The sequence below is a fragment of the Mytilus edulis genome, chromosome 13 (genome assembly GCF_963676685.1).
Source record: "Mytilus edulis chromosome 13, xbMytEdul2.2, whole genome shotgun sequence".
Lineage (NCBI taxonomy): Eukaryota > Metazoa > Mollusca > Bivalvia > Mytilida > Mytilidae > Mytilus > Mytilus edulis.
The window spans coordinates 65733816-65754274 of NC_092356.1; the positions used below are offsets into that span (position 1 = coordinate 65733816).

The 20459-nt window shown below is 31.2% G+C and overlaps 1 protein-coding gene across 1 annotated transcript; it reads right to left on the reverse strand.

Moving 5' to 3' along the window:
* Positions 1–837: 837 nt before the first annotated feature.
* Positions 838–19865, reverse strand: LOC139500574 (uncharacterized). Its single transcript, XM_071289325.1, has 14 exons — positions 19731–19865; positions 18580–18670; positions 15834–15989; positions 12908–13057; positions 11809–11890; positions 10381–10425; positions 9549–9593; positions 8592–8689; positions 7407–7479; positions 6031–6119; positions 5075–5599; positions 3713–3742; positions 3173–3244; positions 838–2655 (listed from the first exon to the last, which is right to left on the reverse strand). The coding sequence occupies exons 1-14, from the start codon at positions 19767–19769 to the stop codon at positions 2486–2488; spliced, it is 1665 nt and encodes a 554-aa protein (XP_071145426.1). The 5' UTR covers positions 19770–19865; the 3' UTR covers positions 838–2485.
* Positions 19866–20459: the final 594 nt, after the last annotated feature.

The following is a 20459-nucleotide window of genomic DNA, read 5'->3' on the forward strand; positions in this document are numbered from 1 at the left end:
TGTGACGTCACATTCCAACATCAAACACGCGGAATCTTGCCATGTAGTCATTCGGGTTGATTTTAAATACAATTATAAGTAGTAATGCATATGCTTATTTAATCTTATATTTCCTTTTTTTGTGCTTCATTGTTATGTGTTTCTTTGTTTTGTTCTGATTGCGATTGTTGCAAGGTATTGACGGCTGTATCCTTATTTTGACAATTTTACTTATTATATCTGTTTTGTTCACGCATCGTTATTAATAAAATGAATCGTGATGCAATAAAATCAACGGTACCAATTTTGTTGCACCAGATGCGCATTTCGACAAAACATGTCTCTTCAGTGATGCTCGTGGCCAAAATATTTGAAATCCAAAGCTTATATAAAGGATGAAGAGCTATAATCCAAAAGGTCCAAAAAGTATGGTCAAATTCTAGAAAGGAATCAGAGCTTTGCATGAGGGAGATACATTCCTTAATTTATAATAATTTCTAAAATTTTGTAACAGCAAATTTAATAACACAAAAAAATCCGTATTTTCATGCCAGTACCGAAGTACTGGCTACTGGGCTGGTGATACCCTCGGGGACTAATAGTCCACCAGCAGAGGCATCGACCCAGTGGTAGTAATAAAATCAACGGTACCAATTTTGTCAAACAAGTGAGAGGATAGCGCTATAAAACAAGGCTCAATCGACCATTTTCTCGTTTTCGACATTTGAAACTGCCAAGTCAGGAATATGACAGTATTTGTCCATTCGTTTGATGAAGTATTTTTGTTATTTCATTTTCCACATAGCTATTAATGACCGTTTTATATTAATATGCTCTCAATGTCCACAAAAAGATAAATTTTTAGTGCATGATGATCTGTTTATTAAGGATACACAACACAAGAATATCATAACTGCATAGCGTAAGTGCACCATATTGAATTGTCATTGCTAGCAATTTAAAAGCAAAACTATAAAATAATTCTTGAAAGGTTGAGTGTAAATTTGAATCTAATCGAACAAATGCATCATGACAAAAAGATAAATGGAATTCACTAATATTATAATGTCATATAACTGTTAAAAAGAAAAATAACAGTTTGTTAAAACAATCAATATAACTAACATGTTGTTCTTTGTAAATCTTATCTACCTTTATTTTCCTATGGTCCACATGACGAATAAAAAATTGATAGTTTCTCTTTCAATCAATTTTATAATAAAGTGATGAATGCATTTATGAAGCAATTTATAGTCATAGAATAAGAATTTACAAATGTACACAACTACACAACTACACAATTTGGTTGGAATCATAATGCGTTATAGCATGTTTTTCACTTATTTTCTATTTAAAATTTTACTTAGAATAATACAAAAAAGATTATTTTGATTGTAAATGGGTCAAGAAAAGGGACTTTATTCACAAATTTAACCGTATAACCAACGGAAGTTTCAGACTATTTAAACATGTAAAGCTGTTAAAATGGGGGTTGGAACAAGTGTCACATTAAATCGTCTCCCTTTTACCAGAAAACATTTGAATTCAATATATCCCAAATATAACACATGCTCATCTTTTTTCTTTTTTTTTGGTCACGTTTTTATCTTTATTTCTTGGATTTGTTGTTATTGATTATACCGTTTATAACAGATTAAGCCAAACTTTGCTAAAATACAAACTATGGATATTTTCATAGAATTTTAGTGAAACAATACCACTTTTTATACTACAAATTACAACCCACAAAATAAATTTGATTGATTTGATAGTATACGACATTTTGTGTCCATTGTACTACTACGATACCAGGTTATACAAACACAGCATCTTAGCCGTGTTACCTACTTTTCATCATCGTTACGTCCTTTATTATTTTTTCCAAGTGTGAAACATTTTTAGTACTAATGCTAATAGCCAAAGAGCAAAACATTTAAAAAAAATTAAGATTAACAATATAGCATATGAAAAATAATGCAGAGTTTAAACACAAGATTAACGTCAATGTGTATAGAGACTCGAAGTTGATGTATAAAGCTTACATAAAATGTACACGAAACGTCAATAAACAGTACATCTTGAAAGCGTTGATTAATATATGTATAAAACTACAATATTATGTACACGAATATATAACAAGGTATTTTAGCTGCCTATAGTAAAAACTATTGTGTGTTTTACTTTGTTTCAAAATTCCAATTCACTCTCCCTTCAATTATACATGTCTAGTATAATCCTGTTCATAAAGGTACAATTCACTCTCCCTTCAATTATACATGTCTAGTATAATCCTGTTCATAAAGGTACAATTCACTCTCCCTTCAATTATACATGTCTAGTATAATCCTGTTCATAAAGGTACAATTCACTCTCCCTTCAATTATACATGTCTAGTATAATCCTGTTCATAAAGGTACAATAAAGAAAGCCATACACTGATTTCACAGACTCTCTCATATATTTATCAAATTAACTGCCTATTAACTCTAATGATAAATCATCAGCGTTATCCATTGCCATTGTCAAAAACGCCACTTTCATTTCTTACAATAATCTGCTTGGGTTGAATACTTTCTCTATGAACTGGTGATGTCTGTCCAGTTAATTTATAATTAAAACTTTCCAGACCACTTGTTATGACCTCTGTTCCTTCTGTGCTACCATTCGAAACTGAAACTATAATAATTAGAATGTGTTATCAATAATACGAAAGTAACAAATAAGAACTTGATGTCATGGCTGATAAAAATCTTTTCTATGACATTGTTCGTTATTTTAATGCCGTCACGTATCATTTCTAAAATGCACATAATCAAAATAACCAGATTGCAAAAATTGTTTCATACAAAACATGTGGCATACTTTTCTTACTATCCTTACTATCCTTACCTGTTTATTATAAATACATGTAAATCGAATTCCAGCAATTCTTTTATATCGGAAGGTAGTTATATGATAACATGTATTATTTGATAAAAAGCTTTGGTTTTAGTTCCAAACTTCCTTTTTTTCATTGATACATTTTCAGCACAATTGTTAATATTTCCCAAACATTATCCCTTCTTACTAAAAGATCAGATTTCATCACCAATGTTTCTTATAATTGAAAACCTCTATTATCATCGACATGTATTGGTCCATGGTTCAATATCCCTAATCGAACATTTACAGGTATTGATATTATAATACCTACCCGAAACCAAATCACCATATGTCTGTAGAGAACCTGGACCTTTATCATAGGACATTGGCGAACGTGGAAATTCTGAAAAATATAATGCTATTCTGTATGCGAGTATTTATTCCAAGAAAATATAGCAGCTTATATACATATAAAAGGTCATAAATCCAGCAGTCGTCACTATTCAGTTAATAATTTTATAAAAAATAGATTTTTTAAATAATTAATAATGAACAATATGTTGCATGGGCAATATTTCTTGAGTTATTGCATTGTATCGTCCTAATATTCATCGTGATATAAAGGTTTTTGTAAAGCTCGTCACAATCATTTTCTGTTTTCTCTTAAAGACAACTTCTGAAAACATTTTGTAGTAAATATTTGGTTTTGTTTTTGGTGTATATTTATGTTGTATTTTTTTTTTTTCATAGTTCGTTTTTGTTATTCCTACATTTAAAAAAAAACAGCAGAAGTAGAATTATCACTTGTGTTAGTGGTACTTATAGTCGTGTTTTGTGTATATGTGTAAACAAATACGACGTGAAGACTTACCTTCAGACCCGTATCCACTACTGACCTCGTCTGAAAGTTAAAAGTATGATAAAGATACCAGATTTTAAACACATGTTTTATCTTAAGGATGTTCGCTACTCTGGGTTTTTTTGTTTTTTTGTTTTTTGCTAGATTTTCTTAATCCTCTGATTTTATCAATGTAGTGCCATACAAATCGTTTGCACATTGACCCCTACTTTTCTTTTTATAATTGTTTTACATAGAGTATAGATGTCTTCTTTGAAAATCTTCGAAAGAAAAAAAGGTACCAAAGTTAAGTGTTTGAAAAATCTAGAGAGAATTATCCTTGTAAAATTTTCTAAGGCTTATACCTCAAAAACAAGCACATGAACACTTTATTTTGTTCTGCTGTTTTAGGTCCTTTCATTCCAAACCATCAATTTAAAACAGTCTTTTAAAAAGCTTGTTACTTTGTAGCCTGGGGTCCTGGCTAACTTTGTCAGTATAGCCAGGCGTGTATCAATATCCTGCCTGTTAATGATTGGCTACTAATTTTGTCGCGCAATGTTTGTTTTACATCTGTATCCAATCAATTTTAGTTTAACATCAATTAGCAAATATTAGACTGTATTTATTTTTCTTTATGAATTGATGTACAGTGTTATCATATCTAATTATTAGTATGATGATAATTAGTAAGCAGAAAAGGGTTAACTCTTATCAGCAGTAACCTGGTGAGAAAGTTAAAAGTTTAAGATTTCACACGACCAAGGTGTGAATTGGATTTCACTTTTACGACCTAATTTACACATCAAAATTTATGCAAATATTTATTGAGCCTCACTTTGGATTCAGAGTCAACTGGCACTGAATCGATCACATGGTATTTGTTTCCCACCTGGCATAGTTAGAATGGGCTGGGATGCCAGGCTAGTTATTTTTAAACAGAGTAGCAAACATCCTCAAAGTATCGATTAAGGAAATACCGGTACTTATAACTCAATATGTTTGCATACAAACACACATTTCTAGTAATCAAATGTACAAGGCTTATAATTTAAAACGCCATATGCGCCTTTCTTCCACATAAAACTCATCAGTTAGGCTCAGATAAAAAAAGTTTGAAAGCAAAACAAGTACAAAGTTGAAAAGCATTGATGACCCAAAATTTCAAATAGTGTGCCAAATACAGCTAAGGTTGTGTATGCCTCAGATTTCTATTGCTTAATAATGAAGTACATCAACAGATTTATTATCGCATACCATAGTTTACATTAACATGATTAAGTTTCATTCAAAGTCAAAAACACTTGACTCCCTTAGAACAATTGGTGTCTTGCTAGGAAACGATATCAGTTGTTGACTAAAACTCCTGAACTATGTGTTTGAGATTAGACCTACCTCTATTTTGATCTAAACTTTCATGTGAGACTTGTCTCACGGGTTTTAAACTGTGTTCTGTCAGTTGTGCATTCCCAGTGGTTGAATTTGTATTTAAACTATCTTTATCTAATCTTGGTGCTCGTAATAAAGACATTTGCGTGTGTTTTTCCAAATAATCTGCCTCTGTATTTTCGGCAATCAATTGTTCTCCGACGGTTATATCAATTCGATCAACATCTGAATGCTCGACTGGGAATGACATATCTTTCTTGCTTTCGACAATTCCCGTAATGACTATAGGTAATTCTTCTACGTTTCGAACTTCAATGGCTTTACCATTATTTGAAAGTTCGTTGTCACTGCAGAATACATCTCGACGAGAATCATTGATTGATTTAATGCTTTGATCGTTAACATTGTCTTTGTTTACTTCGTTCTCAATATTGCCACCAGCTTCATCCTGGTTCCCGTTCACATCATTGTCATTTTTCATTGTGTTGTTTCCGTTAGTCGAAACCATAAATTTTCCTTGTTCTATTACATCTGCATTAAATAAATTGAATCATAATCGGCATATAATCTCGAGTGGTCTAAATTTACAAAAATACTACATACTTTTTGTTTTTCGGTTTTTTCATTTATCTGAACTTTTTTCGTCACAAATAGTATTCAAATACAAGATTACTTTTGTTGCAGTTTAATAGTGTGTTGTTGTTGTTTTGTTGTTCAAATTTTAAAATCTTTAGAATAGTTTTCTTGTGGTTCAGTTGTGTGGCGTCGTCTGGTAGTTTAGTTGCTTAAAATATATCATGTATATATGTTTGTCGTTTATGAAGTGCAGTTGAAAGTAGTGATCTTGTAGTTTTGACTTTTGAAAGCTTAATATATTGAAAGACATGGTTTTCATAAGTGCAGTTTGATGTCTTTAAGATCTTGTTTTACTAATTAAAATCTTTGCATAAATTTAATGTTACCTTGATCTGTATTACGTTTGCGCTTTCGTAACAATACAAGAAAAACTACTACTATACAGACCACTACCAATACTGACAACACTACAACACTGCAACATTAATCAATATATAAACTGTTAACAACCAATCTAGAAGTATAATATTTTTGAATTTATTATATTTTTATAGAATTCATCACTAGTACAAACATTTGGAAGTAGAAAGAAAGGTAGTAGCCCTGAACAGTTTTTCAAGAATATTTTAGGAAAATTGACAGTCAAAATTGTGTATCGAAAATAAACTGACAATCCGGTGGCTAAAAAAGAAAAAGACAAACATAATAATAATAATAGTACACACGGCACAACATACAAAACTTTATACTAAGCAACACGAACCCCACCAACCTGGGGATGATCTAATGTGATCAAGAAGGGTTAGCATATTCTACTCCACATGTATTGATCGTGTTATAACACACTCGGTAAATAGTCTGATTCGGTAATTCACAATCGTGAAAAGGGACGTCTTTCTTTGACACTTCACTTCTCTTTGAAGAATAAGTTTGTTTGTCAACACAATGACTAAACTTAATTTGGCATGTTTAATTTTCATAAAATATTTACTTGATTTTGTGACAAAAATATAAAAGTTTCAACACAAAATGAACCACATAATTTACAAGAAAAAAATATAGTAGTTTGACAAACACTTATTTGATATACTGATTCTATTTTTTGTTGTTGTATTCCTATAAGATAAGTGTTGATGTCAGATATTTGACTTTGGTACTTTATTAGTGCAAGTTAGAGCTAAATAATTACTATAAACACTTGTGTATTGTTGAATATTATATGTTTATGTTGTTTTTTTTTGGTTGTTTAATTAAACATTATGGTAATTAAAGTGTGATACCTTGTAACAACTTTTGTATATAAAAAAGTGGTGATCTGAATCAATGTTCTAAGTGTTCTAAAAAGACATGAAATACACCATAGGTGATTACTATATACTCTATATGAATCGAATGTTCTTTGTTATGCAGTCGTTATCTAAAAGTCCATTTCTATATATGTTGCATTGTTGTTGGGGTTTTATTTGCCCTTCAGTGTTTCTGGTGTTTCGTTGTTTCATCTTATAGTTGATGTGTTTCCTCCGGATTAAGTTTTGAAACGCGGATATTTTTTTATTTCAATCGATTTATGACTTTTGAACAGCGGTATACTATTGTTGCCTTTATTTATGAGCCGATATTAGTAAAGTCATTACTCAAACACGAAATAATGTTTTGTTATGTATTATGATGATTTCAAGATAGACGATATATTTTTACAACCGTATTTAGAAGATTTTTTTATCGGTTTAAAAACAATCACATCTAAAATTTATATTCTTACGCTGGAATATATGCATTTGAAGATGCATTCTCGGTTGAATCTGGTGTGTTTGCTCTTCCTATTGCAATTCCGTCTGTTGAATGAAAAACAAAAAACGATGAATAAACTCTGGAGTAAATGATTTCCTGTAAATACGTGCGACTTTAAATAATACTACAAAATATGTAATCTGCTCATACTACTGATGCCAACAACGAAAAAGTATTTTAACAAATTTGTCTATGAAGGCTTAATAATAATAATAATAATAATGATAATAATAATAATAATAATAATAATAATAATAATAATAATAATAATAATAATAATAATAATAATAATAATAATAATAATAATAATAATAATAATAATAATAATAATAATAATAATAAAATAATAATAATAATAATAATAATAATAATAATAATAATAATAATAATAATAATAATAATAATAATTATAATAAAATTAATACAACTGTTTTTGTTTTTTATACAACCTTTGCTTCAGATTGAGCGTTCCTGGAGAAGGCAAACGACGGGCACTTCTATTGCATGGAATGTTTATTATACATTACTAGTCAGGAGTCTGTAATTCAGTGGTCGTCGTTAGTTGCTGTGTAACATATTTGTTATTGTCTCAATATTTTGTACATAAATTTAGGTTTATAGTTTTCTCGTTTGAGTTGGGTTTTTTCTCTTGTCATTTCGTGGCTTTTTGATGTTTATGTCTGCGCATTTGGTATCTTGTGGAGGTTGTCTCATTGTAAATCAGACCTTCTCATCGTTTTATAGATATAAGTTTGTTTTAATTGTAGAACTCACATTTCTTCACATTCAAAGAGATTATACATTTTCATTCATATATCGGGCGCAATATCAATTTATTAATCATAATAATGTAAGTATGACACATCACTAAAGTAAATCTGTATCATATAATGATATTTACTACTTATCAGACAGTTTTATGATGCAACAATTGCCGCATGCAAAATAAACAAGAATACTTGTAAAACCACTTGTGTTGCCACTACTACTGCTTTAGCACCATTAGTGTTCTGTTTATTGCATTCTTTTTTTCATTTATGAATTTATGATTAAAAAAGATGCTGATTTAATTGTTAAGCTTTCTGTGGCTCTTTTAAGTTTTATAACGGATGAATGAATAAATACTTGATACATACATAATAATGAACAACTTTACCTTTTGATGGTGATATACCAATACTTGGAACCACTGTTACGAATAAGTTTCTTTCCGTCAATTGAAGAGTCTCAATTCCGTTTGTGACATATTGAGGACTGTAATTCATGAACAAAAACTTCCTTATCACTAACTCAAATAGCCTAGATTTTCTATATAAGGTTGTTTGTTTCTCGTATATGTAAGTAAAACAGTGAAAGGCTACTGAGCGGAATATCAAATAAACAAGTAGCAAAATCAGAGAAAGCCTTTATGAATGTAAAAACGACCCAAAAATCGCATCCAGAAAAGGATCAAGCTGATAAAAAACAATAACACGGACCATTTTTTATTTTGATATGTTTTATATACAAATGATTATAGTTTTTAAGTTTTAAATGTAATTATTTTGTAAGACAAAAATTTCAAAATTTAAATCTTGTAATTTGATGTTGTTTGGATTTTGTAGAAACGTCATTGAAAAAAATTTTAAATATAGAACTTCAACTGTTTATTCCATTTTTGGGAAATATAATTTGTCCGTGACTCGACATCTGTACATCTAGCCAAATTTGTTATTGTGCTATGGACATTTTGTATTCTTGTCATTCAATTTAGCGTATGTCCTTTGTCCAATGAGTGTCTATATGACATTTGTTTTTTTGTTGTTGAAATTGTTATTTGTTTTATATGATTCAGATGATAAAATAATGATGAACTACTCCAATGTCTACTGGCTTTGCTTTGGTCACTAATTGCTGTTACTATTATGAATTTCGATCCGTCTGTCATACAGATAAAGGGTTGTAAACCAGGTTTAATCCACCATTTTCTATATATGAAAATGCTTGTTGTAAGTCAGGAATGTGACAAGTGTTTTTCATTGGCTCGATGTGTTTTATAAACAGAAATAAAAGCATATGTTTTCTTTTCCTTGAAGGGTCAATGTTCAAACAGTTATTGTAGAAATATACAAACCTTTTTGTTTTCATGGACGTAAAAATTCTCTGTGTTTTCTGGGTGCTGAAATCAAACAATTTTACAATAAATAAGCTGCTATGACACAGATAGTATATATTTATTGCCTGTATATTACAGTTCACCGAAAACAGATTTCAACGTACACACAATTGAATGTTCTATGTAATGGTAAACTTAAAACAAACAAAAAATAATAGTCCACTAAATGATATGAAGGAATGGTCAAATTAAAATATGCAAAAGAAGGAAAAAGGAAACAGAGGAACAGTCTTAAATACGATCATTTTCAAAAAATGTAATACCATTGCAAGTAGAAAAACATTTGATACACTAAGGGGTATGTAGTCAGCATTTTTTGTGTTGACATGAATTACCATTGATATGGTTATATTTATAAATTAACTGTTTACAATATTTTGAATTTTTTGAAATACTAAGGCTTTTCTACCTCGGGCATAAATTACCTTGGCTGTATTTGGCAGAATTTTTAGGAATTTTGGTCCTCAATGCTCTTCAACTTCGTACTTTATTTGGCCTTTTTTATTTTGTTGGATTTGAGCGTCACTGCTAAGTCTTTTGTAGACGAAACGCGCGTCTTGCATATATACAAAATTTAGTCCTGGTATCTATTATGACTTTATTTATATACATGTGCCAATGCATAAATGCTCTTCAGTTTTATTTATATATTTGTTTTATTCATCCTAAGAGGTTCATGTTCAATTTAATATTTAAAAAATCATATAAAAACCTTTTTGTTTCGGTTAACGTAAAAATTGTGTTACCTGAGTACTGAAATGAAACAATTTAAATATATAATCATACACACCTTTTTGTCTTTGTAGACGTAAACATTCTTTGTGTTACTTGAGTACTGAAATGAAACAATTTTACAGTGTAACAGCTAAGAAATAGGTAATTTATTATTATCACATTGGACAAATTTTAACTTGCAGTCGTCCATTTTTATCAATAATAAGGACGTAATGAAGACATGAGCAAGACATTTTACTTTCGATAGTAGCCTTAATTAAAGGTTCACATGGGTATAAGAGATGTAAGCATCTATTGAAACGTGGATTATTCAGTGTCAAACCGTCATCGACATACTGGTATCTGAAAGTGAAAATTAAAGAGCTTTGCAAGATGCTTTCTTTTTCTTCAAGAAATTTATCGGTTTGAGAAAAGGCTCCGTGTTAACGGCCGTCCCTTGACCTTAAATGGTTTACTTTTATAAATTGTTATTTGGATGGAGAGTTGTCTCATTGGTACTCATGTCACATCTTCTTATATCTATTATGTCGGAATTCTGTTTTTGATATGAACACACAAGTACGAATCAGTAAGTAGTGGTGCACATTTAGTAACCATTGGAATACATTGCACTCACTGTCTGCTGAAATATGAATACACAAACTTAAGGTGGTACCTAACACTACAGGGAGATAACTCTGTAAAATCAGCTAAACGTTTTAATGATGTTGTGATGTTGATGGAATATTAAGCTTTTCAATGATCAAAATTAGTTTTTCTCAAACTGCTATATAACCAGTGTAATTTTTCTGATAAAATGGTTGGTTCAATTTTGTTGAAATTTTTATAGCTTTTTAAAAGGGTCAAAGAAAGTACTTTCTCAAAATTTTATGAAAATTAAAGGAGCCAAATTAATTTTAGTGAAAGTGTTGGGTACCACCTTAACAAATATGTTGTTGATTAAAGAGACAGCATTTTAATGATACCATCGGAAGTGTATTTACTGTGACAACTTTCATGGTTCTTCATAACGTAAGAATGTCATATCATTTACTTGATTCAAATATATTTTAAAGAAACCTGTGAGACAGCGTGGACCAGATTTTACAGCGCAATGAGGCAATTCCGTTGCAATAATGTATGTTGTTGCAAATGCATTTTAATTGATACTATGCATTTAACCAAACCAAATGTAAACATATCCGCTTAACAACAATAGCTGCTAATGGTAACATAAAAATATAATTATTTGATGTCAAACAAATAATCATCTACTTATTTCAGTTATTGATCAAAAGAAGAACACTATTTGTGCATTTGTATTCCCCTTTAAGTTGCAGTTATTTTTCCTTACTGTTAAAATGATGCCTCGATAAGGCCATCGCTTGATAGACCCAATACTCGATACTATGATCTTCTTGCTGTCTAAACTGTTGTAAGATATGATTAAAACAATGAAACCTGATTTTAATGTTTTTCAATAGTTTGTTTTAAAAATACATACCTTACCACTGTAACCTTATAATCAAAACATGGACCACATTCGGAATCATTTTTCCGTGTTTTTGGTGGACATTTGATACATGCTAAAATATAAACGATTTAGGCTAACATATATGCATCTTTTCCGATTGTTTTTTTTTTTGGGGGCGATTTTACTAATAATAGTTGTTTGTTAACATCATTTATTCCCCGAGAGTATCACCAGCCCAGTAGCCAGTACTTCGGTACTGACATGAAATACGGATTTTTTTTTTGTGTGTTATTAAAATTTGCTGTTTTAAAATTTAAAAATTATTATAAATTAGGAATGTATCTCCATCATGCAAAGATCTGATTCCTTTCACCGATTTGGCTATACTTTTTTACCTTTTGCATTATAGCTCTTCATCTTTTATATAAGCTTTGAATTTCAAATATGTTGGCCACGAGCATCACTGGAGAGACATGTATTGTCGAAATATGCAGCTGGTGCAGGAAAATTGGTACCGTGAATGTTATTATAGAAAAATGATGCATGCAATAATAACGGTAAATCTATATTTACATGTCAACTTTTGTTAAATCTTTATTCAGATATTACTGACCATTACATATTAATGAACGACATCAAAAATTCAATGTAGGATAAAAAAAAAAAATTAATTCATATAGTTTTTTGACTGTCCCTCCTAACCCCCCCCCCCCCCTCCCCCTTTTAACTTTATTTGGGGAACATTTATTGACCATTAAGTATATATATAAAATCGATGTCACTTAAACAACACTTGCAGTAACTTTGACCCCCAACTCCCAACACATTGAATTAAGTCATTCTATCCTTCATTGATTTTTTTATGTCGTCCCTAAAAGGAACAAATGGAAAATCGGTTCACTTTGTTTTATTTTAAACTAACATAATATTTATTTAAAATTAATAGTTTATAATAAGCGAAGGAGTAACAATATAGGAATAAAATGACCACGATAGTAAATAAATAACTATTTTGTTCTCAAATCTTTTTAATTACACTATTGCTGTTATAGTGAATATCATGTCTACGTCATTCAACATGTCACCCCTGTAGAGTTAGTTTTACTAAACAAACAGGGAAATAACTTACTTCCATTTGTAAGCATAGTTTCATCCATGCCACATTTACGATGTTGACAGGCACATGGGTCGCCAAATAAACATTTGTCTGTATCACACTTACAAAACTCTCCGCCAGAACCACAACCGCTTGCGCCTTTTTCACGACTAGGTTCTACATCTGAAATATTTTATAACGATATAGAGTGAGTCAATTGTACAGTGTAAACAGGACAGATTACTACAATATACTTTGACATATATCCTAATTTTCAGAGAAGCATATAAAATTGAAATAGCTCAAAGTTTTTGTTTATCTCAATAGTGACATATTTGCATAGTTTCAGATTTTTAGATACTAGTATATGTGTCCTATTCCGAATCATGACATTGTGACTAAATGTGGATTCGCATGGTGGGTGGTCGATGGATATCAGGACCAAGTTCCCTCTTCTAAACCATTTCAACGCACCGGGTTTCGCTTTTTGAATTCATATGATTGACTTAATTTCGTTAACTTTGCTAGTTTGTAACATTGACAACGATGTGTGAGCAAAACAAACAGACACTCAAAACCTCAAACATGTGTTACAACATTCGACATTGTAATATAATCTAAATCTCTCAATATAACAATCGTACTGGTGATTCCGGGTGGTAGTTATCAAAGGGAGAACACTCAGCTAATTAAATAACGGGATTTAACATCGGTAAATTACTGCTGCTGTTATTCAGCATATACATGTATACACATGGAAAAAAGTATTGCAACACCAAATTGAAATTCAAATTAAAAAATCACTCTTTATTTTTTTGTGATTTGTTGAAATAGAACTAGTTAAACATTATTTAAATCTCACCTGAGTTTTATCAATAAATATCGACACATGCAGCAACTGTACCCGTAAACAACAAAACAGATGTTTTTATCCTCATTGTTTTCAACACTTTAGATAACCAAGTTTATAAAGTTATGTGATTGACACCTTGTAATGGGTCCTCCACAACTCTTAACTGCAGCAAGATGGCAGATTATAAGCATGAGAAAAGCAAGTATGTCGCTGTGACAGTTGCACGTATTTTTGGTCATAACTATTCCACTATAAGTCGTTTTGAGAATAAAAATCAGGCAACAAACGATGTTAAAGACTTTCCGAGATCAAAAAGACCGCCGAGAACATCTGCTAGGGAAAATCAAGCATAATGAAGGTTGGTCAGAAGGAAACCCATTGCAAATAATACATTCCTAAAAAAAGAGTGGTGGCCATACAGGAGCCTTTAAACAAGAACTGTTCGAGATCTATAAATCGCTTCTGGTTATCGTGCGATAAGAACATTTCGGGGACCTATGCTTATGAACAGACACACAGTTGCCCGTATCCAAAGTAGTGCAGAGCTCGCCAAAGTCGGAAATTAGCATCGTGGAGGAATATCCATTATTCCAATGGAATTCTGTGTAACTTCCTTGGCTCGATCGTAAGCCGGATTTGAACCATATCGAGCATATATTGGACAATATTGAGCGTAAACTTCACCCCAGTCCAAACACGTCATGAAATAAATAATGCCCTTCATCAGAAATGGTTGCTGTTACCTAAGCAACAAATAAGTCGACTTATGGCAGGAATCAGAAGATGTTAAAAGGCGGTTATCCGAATGGAGGCTGCGCACAAAGTACTAATTCTTTGGCGTATAACGATCAACCAGGATGTGAACAATCATCTTAAGATTAGTTTTGAAATGTCTGACATGGTAAAGTTCGACTACAGTACAAAAACACTTCATTTTGTTATCAAAATTGTGGTAAGATAAAAACTTTTTTTTATACATGTGTTTGTTCGTCTTAATGCAAATGTTATCATTAACTATGCTTCAATATTTTTTTTCAATTATTTTATCATATTCCACCCAAAATAAGAGGCCGATTTTTCAAGGTAAAATTCAAGGTGTTGCAATATTTTTTTCCATGTGTATATCTTTGTTCATTTAAAGATTATTTTATGATTCAAATTGTATTTCAAGTAAGTATATCTCATAAACGATTGAGTCAAAATTAATTACTGGTATAGTATTTTAACTCTGTTTGATGCTACATATATGTGATCTATTGTATATGTATAAATGTAAATGGGGTTATGAAATCCGGAATAACCAAATAGAAATTGTTTTCTTTTTGTGACGTGTAGGGTAACTTATTGTCGCAACAAAAAAGTGAAAGGTACATGATTTGCCATTCAAAATTTTTCAAAGGTCATTGTTAAAGATGTACAGATCATGATCACACGATAAAGGCATCACTGAAAAAACAGTAATTGACGATATGAACATTTAGCTAGTTATGTTTTGTGTTGGGTATATAAATTCACCCTCTTATGTTCAGTTTGTCATTCTGTATTATAATATAACATCATTTGTAAATAGACATAGGAAGATGCATATGTGGCGTGAGTGCCAATGAGAAACCTCTCCATCCAAATAACAATTTATAAAAGTAAACCACTATAGGTCAATATACGGCCTTCAACACGGAGCCCTGGCTCACATCGAACAACAAGCTATAAAGGGTCCAAAAATTACTAGTGTAAAATCATTGAAACGGGACAACCAACGGTCTAATCTATATAAAAAACGAGAAACACGTATAAATTACATAAACAGTTCATTTTGGTTGGTTAACGTGGGTATGGAAATATATGCACAAACGACTAACTTAAATGTATGATTTGACGTTGTTTTATGTCAGTATTATTTGAATTGCATTGTACAATGTGAAACAACGCCTACTTTACAACACAACAGGGACAGCTCCCTTAATAAGAGTAACAACCCTACTATTTCTCCGAGTGAACCGATGCATGCATACACCTAACCCGGTCGTCTAAATCATCCCCATGTACAAGTCAGTGTCCACATACCCCAATCAGACCATACACCAATAATAAATATTGAATAATTACCATAAGCACGACATTTATCAACATTTTGATTCTCAAAACACTCAGTCAGACTTGGATCCTTTGTAGATTGTATATAATCAGGTTGGACACGTCCTTCAGAACATCGTCGACATTTATCATTTGTAAATTTTTCTATGCATGGCACAATTTCATGTCCTAAAAAGTTAATTTTGAATATATATTATAAGAGCAAAACACGAAATCAATTCATATGATACAAATATGATTTGCGCGTCCTCATTTCAATAAAGACATGTTCTGATTATTTGTTACATGTAGATCAATTACTAGGACTTTTGATAATTAATATATTGTTATTGTCTAATGCATATACTTTGTTTGGTTGTTTCATGATTTTTTATTATAGATCTACGAAAAAAAGTTAAATAACAAAATTACGAAGGAAAATTTAAAACGAAAAGTCTCTTATAGTCCCTTATGAAGTGAAAGATTTTAATGCTTTTGTTAATATGAGCCAGTCACAATTTAGTATTTGTTATTTATTGTTGCTAAAATTAAAAAAAAGGTATACTGAAACATGTGAAAAAGAAATAGGTAAAAAGGTAATAAACAGAGCTTTTAGTTTTCTCGTATGGTTTATTTTACATTTGCCATTTAGTGCATTTTATGCGATATTTTGTTCATTAATACAGGTCACACAATGACATTTAGTTGTTTACTTCATCGTCGGTGGGTCACTTGTTGAGAATTGTCTTATTAAAATTAATACCACATATTCTTACTTCTATAGTGTCTTTAGTTCAAAACTGTTAAAGACCTATCTTAAAGAATACAACTCTTGGAAATTACTGAAACGTTTCTAGTCAACTATTTTAATATATAATGTATCTACAAAATCACAAGTTATTTGAACTCTGTATATGTTGATTCTCCAAATGTATTTTAAAAACTAACTTTACCATTAAATTGAGAATGGAAATGGGGAATGTGTCAAAGAGACAACAACCCGACCATGGAAAATACAACAGCATAAGTCTTGATTTAATAAGTTATATAAGGGATTCTCATGTTGAACTTCTTGTATGTTGTTAAAATTACAATGGAGACAATTGATTTGTCAAAACACATAATTAACACCACATATGAATGTTCCTGTCACAGGTTAGAATGGAACGTTGTAATGGTTTAATGTCTGTAATGGTACAAATTTATGGTAAATGTTATATGGTGAAATAGTGTATAGTGAAATGATAAAATTTGTAATGATGTATGGTGTCATAGTGTAATGGTGTAATGGTGTAATGATCAAAGAGGGACGGAAGATACGAAAGGGACAGTCAAACTCATAAATCTAAAACAAACTGACAACGCCATGGCTAAAAATAAAAAAAAGACAAACAGAAAAACAATAGTACCCATGACACAACATAGAAAACTAAAGAATAAACAACACGAACCCCACCAAAAACTAGGAGTGATCTCAGGTGCTCCGGAAGGGTAAGCAGATCCTGCTCTACATGTGGCACCCGTCGTGTTGCTTATGTGATTACAAATCCGGTAAATAGTCTCATTCCATGAAAGGAAAGGGGATTGTAGTAACGACGTAAGGAACATATCCGATATCATTTGTGAAACGGTTATTCCATAACGGTCAACCAACTCGTGATGGCGTCCGTAAAATTTACGAAGGGATGATTTCAACTTCACCATTTGGAACTCTTGGTTTAATAGCTTCCTTGTGAGCAGCAACCCTCTATCAAGAAAATCATGATAGGAAATGAAAGCACGGGAATAAATCAAATGAAGTATGATGAAATGTGTTATGATGCATATTGTGAAATGGTATATATGATAATAGTGTATGATGTAAGGATGTAGGATACAAAGGTGTATTTGTAATGTGGTAATGGTGTATGGTATAATGGTGTATGGTTTAAGGGTGTGTATGATGTAATTGCGTAATTGGAAATGGTGTAATATTGTATTATGCAATTATCTTATGTTGTATAGTGTAATGGTGAATGATGTAATGGTGTATGATGCATATTGTGAAATGGTATATATGATAATAGTGTATGATGTAAGGATGTAGGATACAAAGGTGTATTTGTAATGTGGTAATGGTGTATGGTATAATGGTGTATGGTTTAAGGGTGTGTATGATGTAATTGCGTAATTGGAAATGGTGTAATATTGTATTATGCAATTATCTAATGTTGTATAGTGTGATGGTGAATGATGTAATGGTGTATGGTGAAATAGTATAATCGTGTATGGTATAATGGTGTATGGTGAAATAGTATAATCGTGTATGGTATAATGATGTATGATACAAAGGTGTATTTGTAATGTTGTAATTGTGTGTTGTATTGTACTGCAATGATATAATCGTGTATGGTGTAATGATGTATCGTATTATATAGTGTAGTGTAATGGTGTACTGAGTATGGTTATTGGCAAAATGGTTAAATGTTGTATGGTATAATTGTGTATGGTGTATGATGTATGGAGTATGGTATACTAGTGTGAGGGAAGAATTGAAAAAAAAGATGTGGTAGGACTGCCAATGCGAATAATCATCAACTAGATGTCACTGTACGGCCTGTAACAATGAGCAAAACTCATTAAGAACTATATTTGTTATTTTCCTAAATACTATGCTTCATCAAAATGTAAGAAGATATTGACCAAATTAAAGTCATCTATACCGAAACTTATTTTAGTAGTTTACATGAAAATAAATAAACTTTATGATTTCCAATCTTATCCCGGTTATCAGACTTACCTGGTGGACAGTTAGATATTGGTACACAATACCTTATCTCACCACCAATTTCTCGTGTAATATAGCCATTAGAATTCTCACAACAGTCAAACTACAATTCAAATATAATCGTATATATTTATTGCAATATTCGGTACCTATATCACCTATGGCTATATCATTAGAAATAAACGTATTACCATGCAAAGGTCAATTACTTAATTGACAATGTAATGGAATTTGATGCGACTGTCATACAAGTGAGAGGTTTAGCTAGCTATAAAACCAGGTTCAATCCACCATTTTCTACATTAGAAAATGCCTGTACCAAGTCAGGAATATGACAGTTGTTATCCATTCGTTTGATGTGTTTGGACTTTTGATTTTGCCTTTTGATTTTGGATTTTCCTTTTGAATTTTCCTCGGAGTTCGGAATTTTTGTGTTTTTACCTTTTAATTGGTTAACACTATAAATGATTGCTTGAGATTGGATCATTGAATTCGCTGTTCTGTCAGTTTTGCATTGAATGATATATGTATCGGTAAATCTAATATTTATGTTAAACGCACTCAATGAAAGTATTTGAAAAAAAGGTGTAACGTGTTTCTAAAAATTGTATTTCTCTAGTACTTCTTTGATATGAAGAGTTGAACATTTTATAAAATATCCAATATCCATTTTCCACTCTAAGGCCGTGTTTATATCAAACGCCGTGTACAGTGAACATGTTTATTTTTGGTTTAATGTAATGTACACTAGTTTCACATTAAATTTGTTCACATCTATACACCTTGTTTAGTTACCTGTACATAAGATTTGTTCACACTTGTAAACTATATGTCATTTGAATGTTCATAACGTAGAACCTAATTCAAATTTTCGAACAACTTTTCTAGCATTGAGGAAACGACAATTTGACTTTCAAAAAGGGGGGAGGATTTTTCCACAATTTGATTTTTTTTTTAAATCGAGCCATTCAGATGATTATTAAATGAACAAATATTCTGAATCCAAAGTTTCCCCATACATTATAGTGTTAGATATTGAATTGGTACCATCGAAAAAGAACTAATTAACTTAATTTCGAGGGAGAAAAAAATCTGACTCAGACCACCCAAGACCCCCCCCCCCCCCTCCCCCCCCCCCCCCCGTATAATTAGAAACTACTCACCAATACTAAACAAATGACTATAAACTGTAATATCCCCATGTTTTGTTTTTGTGAACGTTACAAACTTAATACAACTAACTGTTTATGTTCCCTACTTATATTTAACGGTAGTATATCAAGTATTTGATATATGTACACATAAATTAGCACAACCAACAGTTGGATTCCGCGAAATGTGTCCGTGTATGACATCAGTACTAGAGTGTATATTTTTAAGGGAAACAAAAATAAATTTTTGCATTACAAAAAAAATATTATGATTGCTGCAGAAGATTCAAGTTCTTAATCAGCGCTATGAATATTCTCCCTCTAACTAATCATCTATTGGATGTACGTAATTGCAAACGTTTTCATATAAATAATGTCTTGTTTTATCCATACGATTTTCAGTAAAATATTTATAATTTACTATTGTGTATTTAAAAACTTCCGTATTTAGTTCAAGGGTTTAGTAAAATAAAATGTACTTTTCAAATTTCAAAACTATAAAAAGGCACGATTATGGGGAAAACTCACTTATTAGTCATGATTGAATTTTGTTTGGGTAATTAATACAATATGATACCATGATTGAATTAATAAAGGTTTAAGAAATAAGGTTAATATGTGACAAAAGTGCTATCAGAGCGTACCTGATGAATGCTATTATGTAAGCATGTTTTGTTCGCGAGCATACCTGGTGATGTGCATTCAAAAATACGTTTTGTTATGAGTAAACAATATAACGTT

Bases quoted from the DNA above. Each gene is read 5' to 3' on its own strand.
- LOC139500574 (XM_071289325.1), bottom strand. From the start codon at position 19,769: ATGGGGATATTACAGTTTATAGTCATTTGTTTAGTATTG. The intron at 11,891-12,907 runs GTAAGTTATTTC...TTTATATTTTAG, and splicing joins AACTATGCTTACAAATGGAA to CATGTATCAAATGTCCACCA. The intron at 2,656-3,172 runs GTAGGTATTATA...TAATTATTATAG, and splicing joins ATATGGTGATTTGGTTTCGG to TTTCAGTTTCGAATGGTAGC.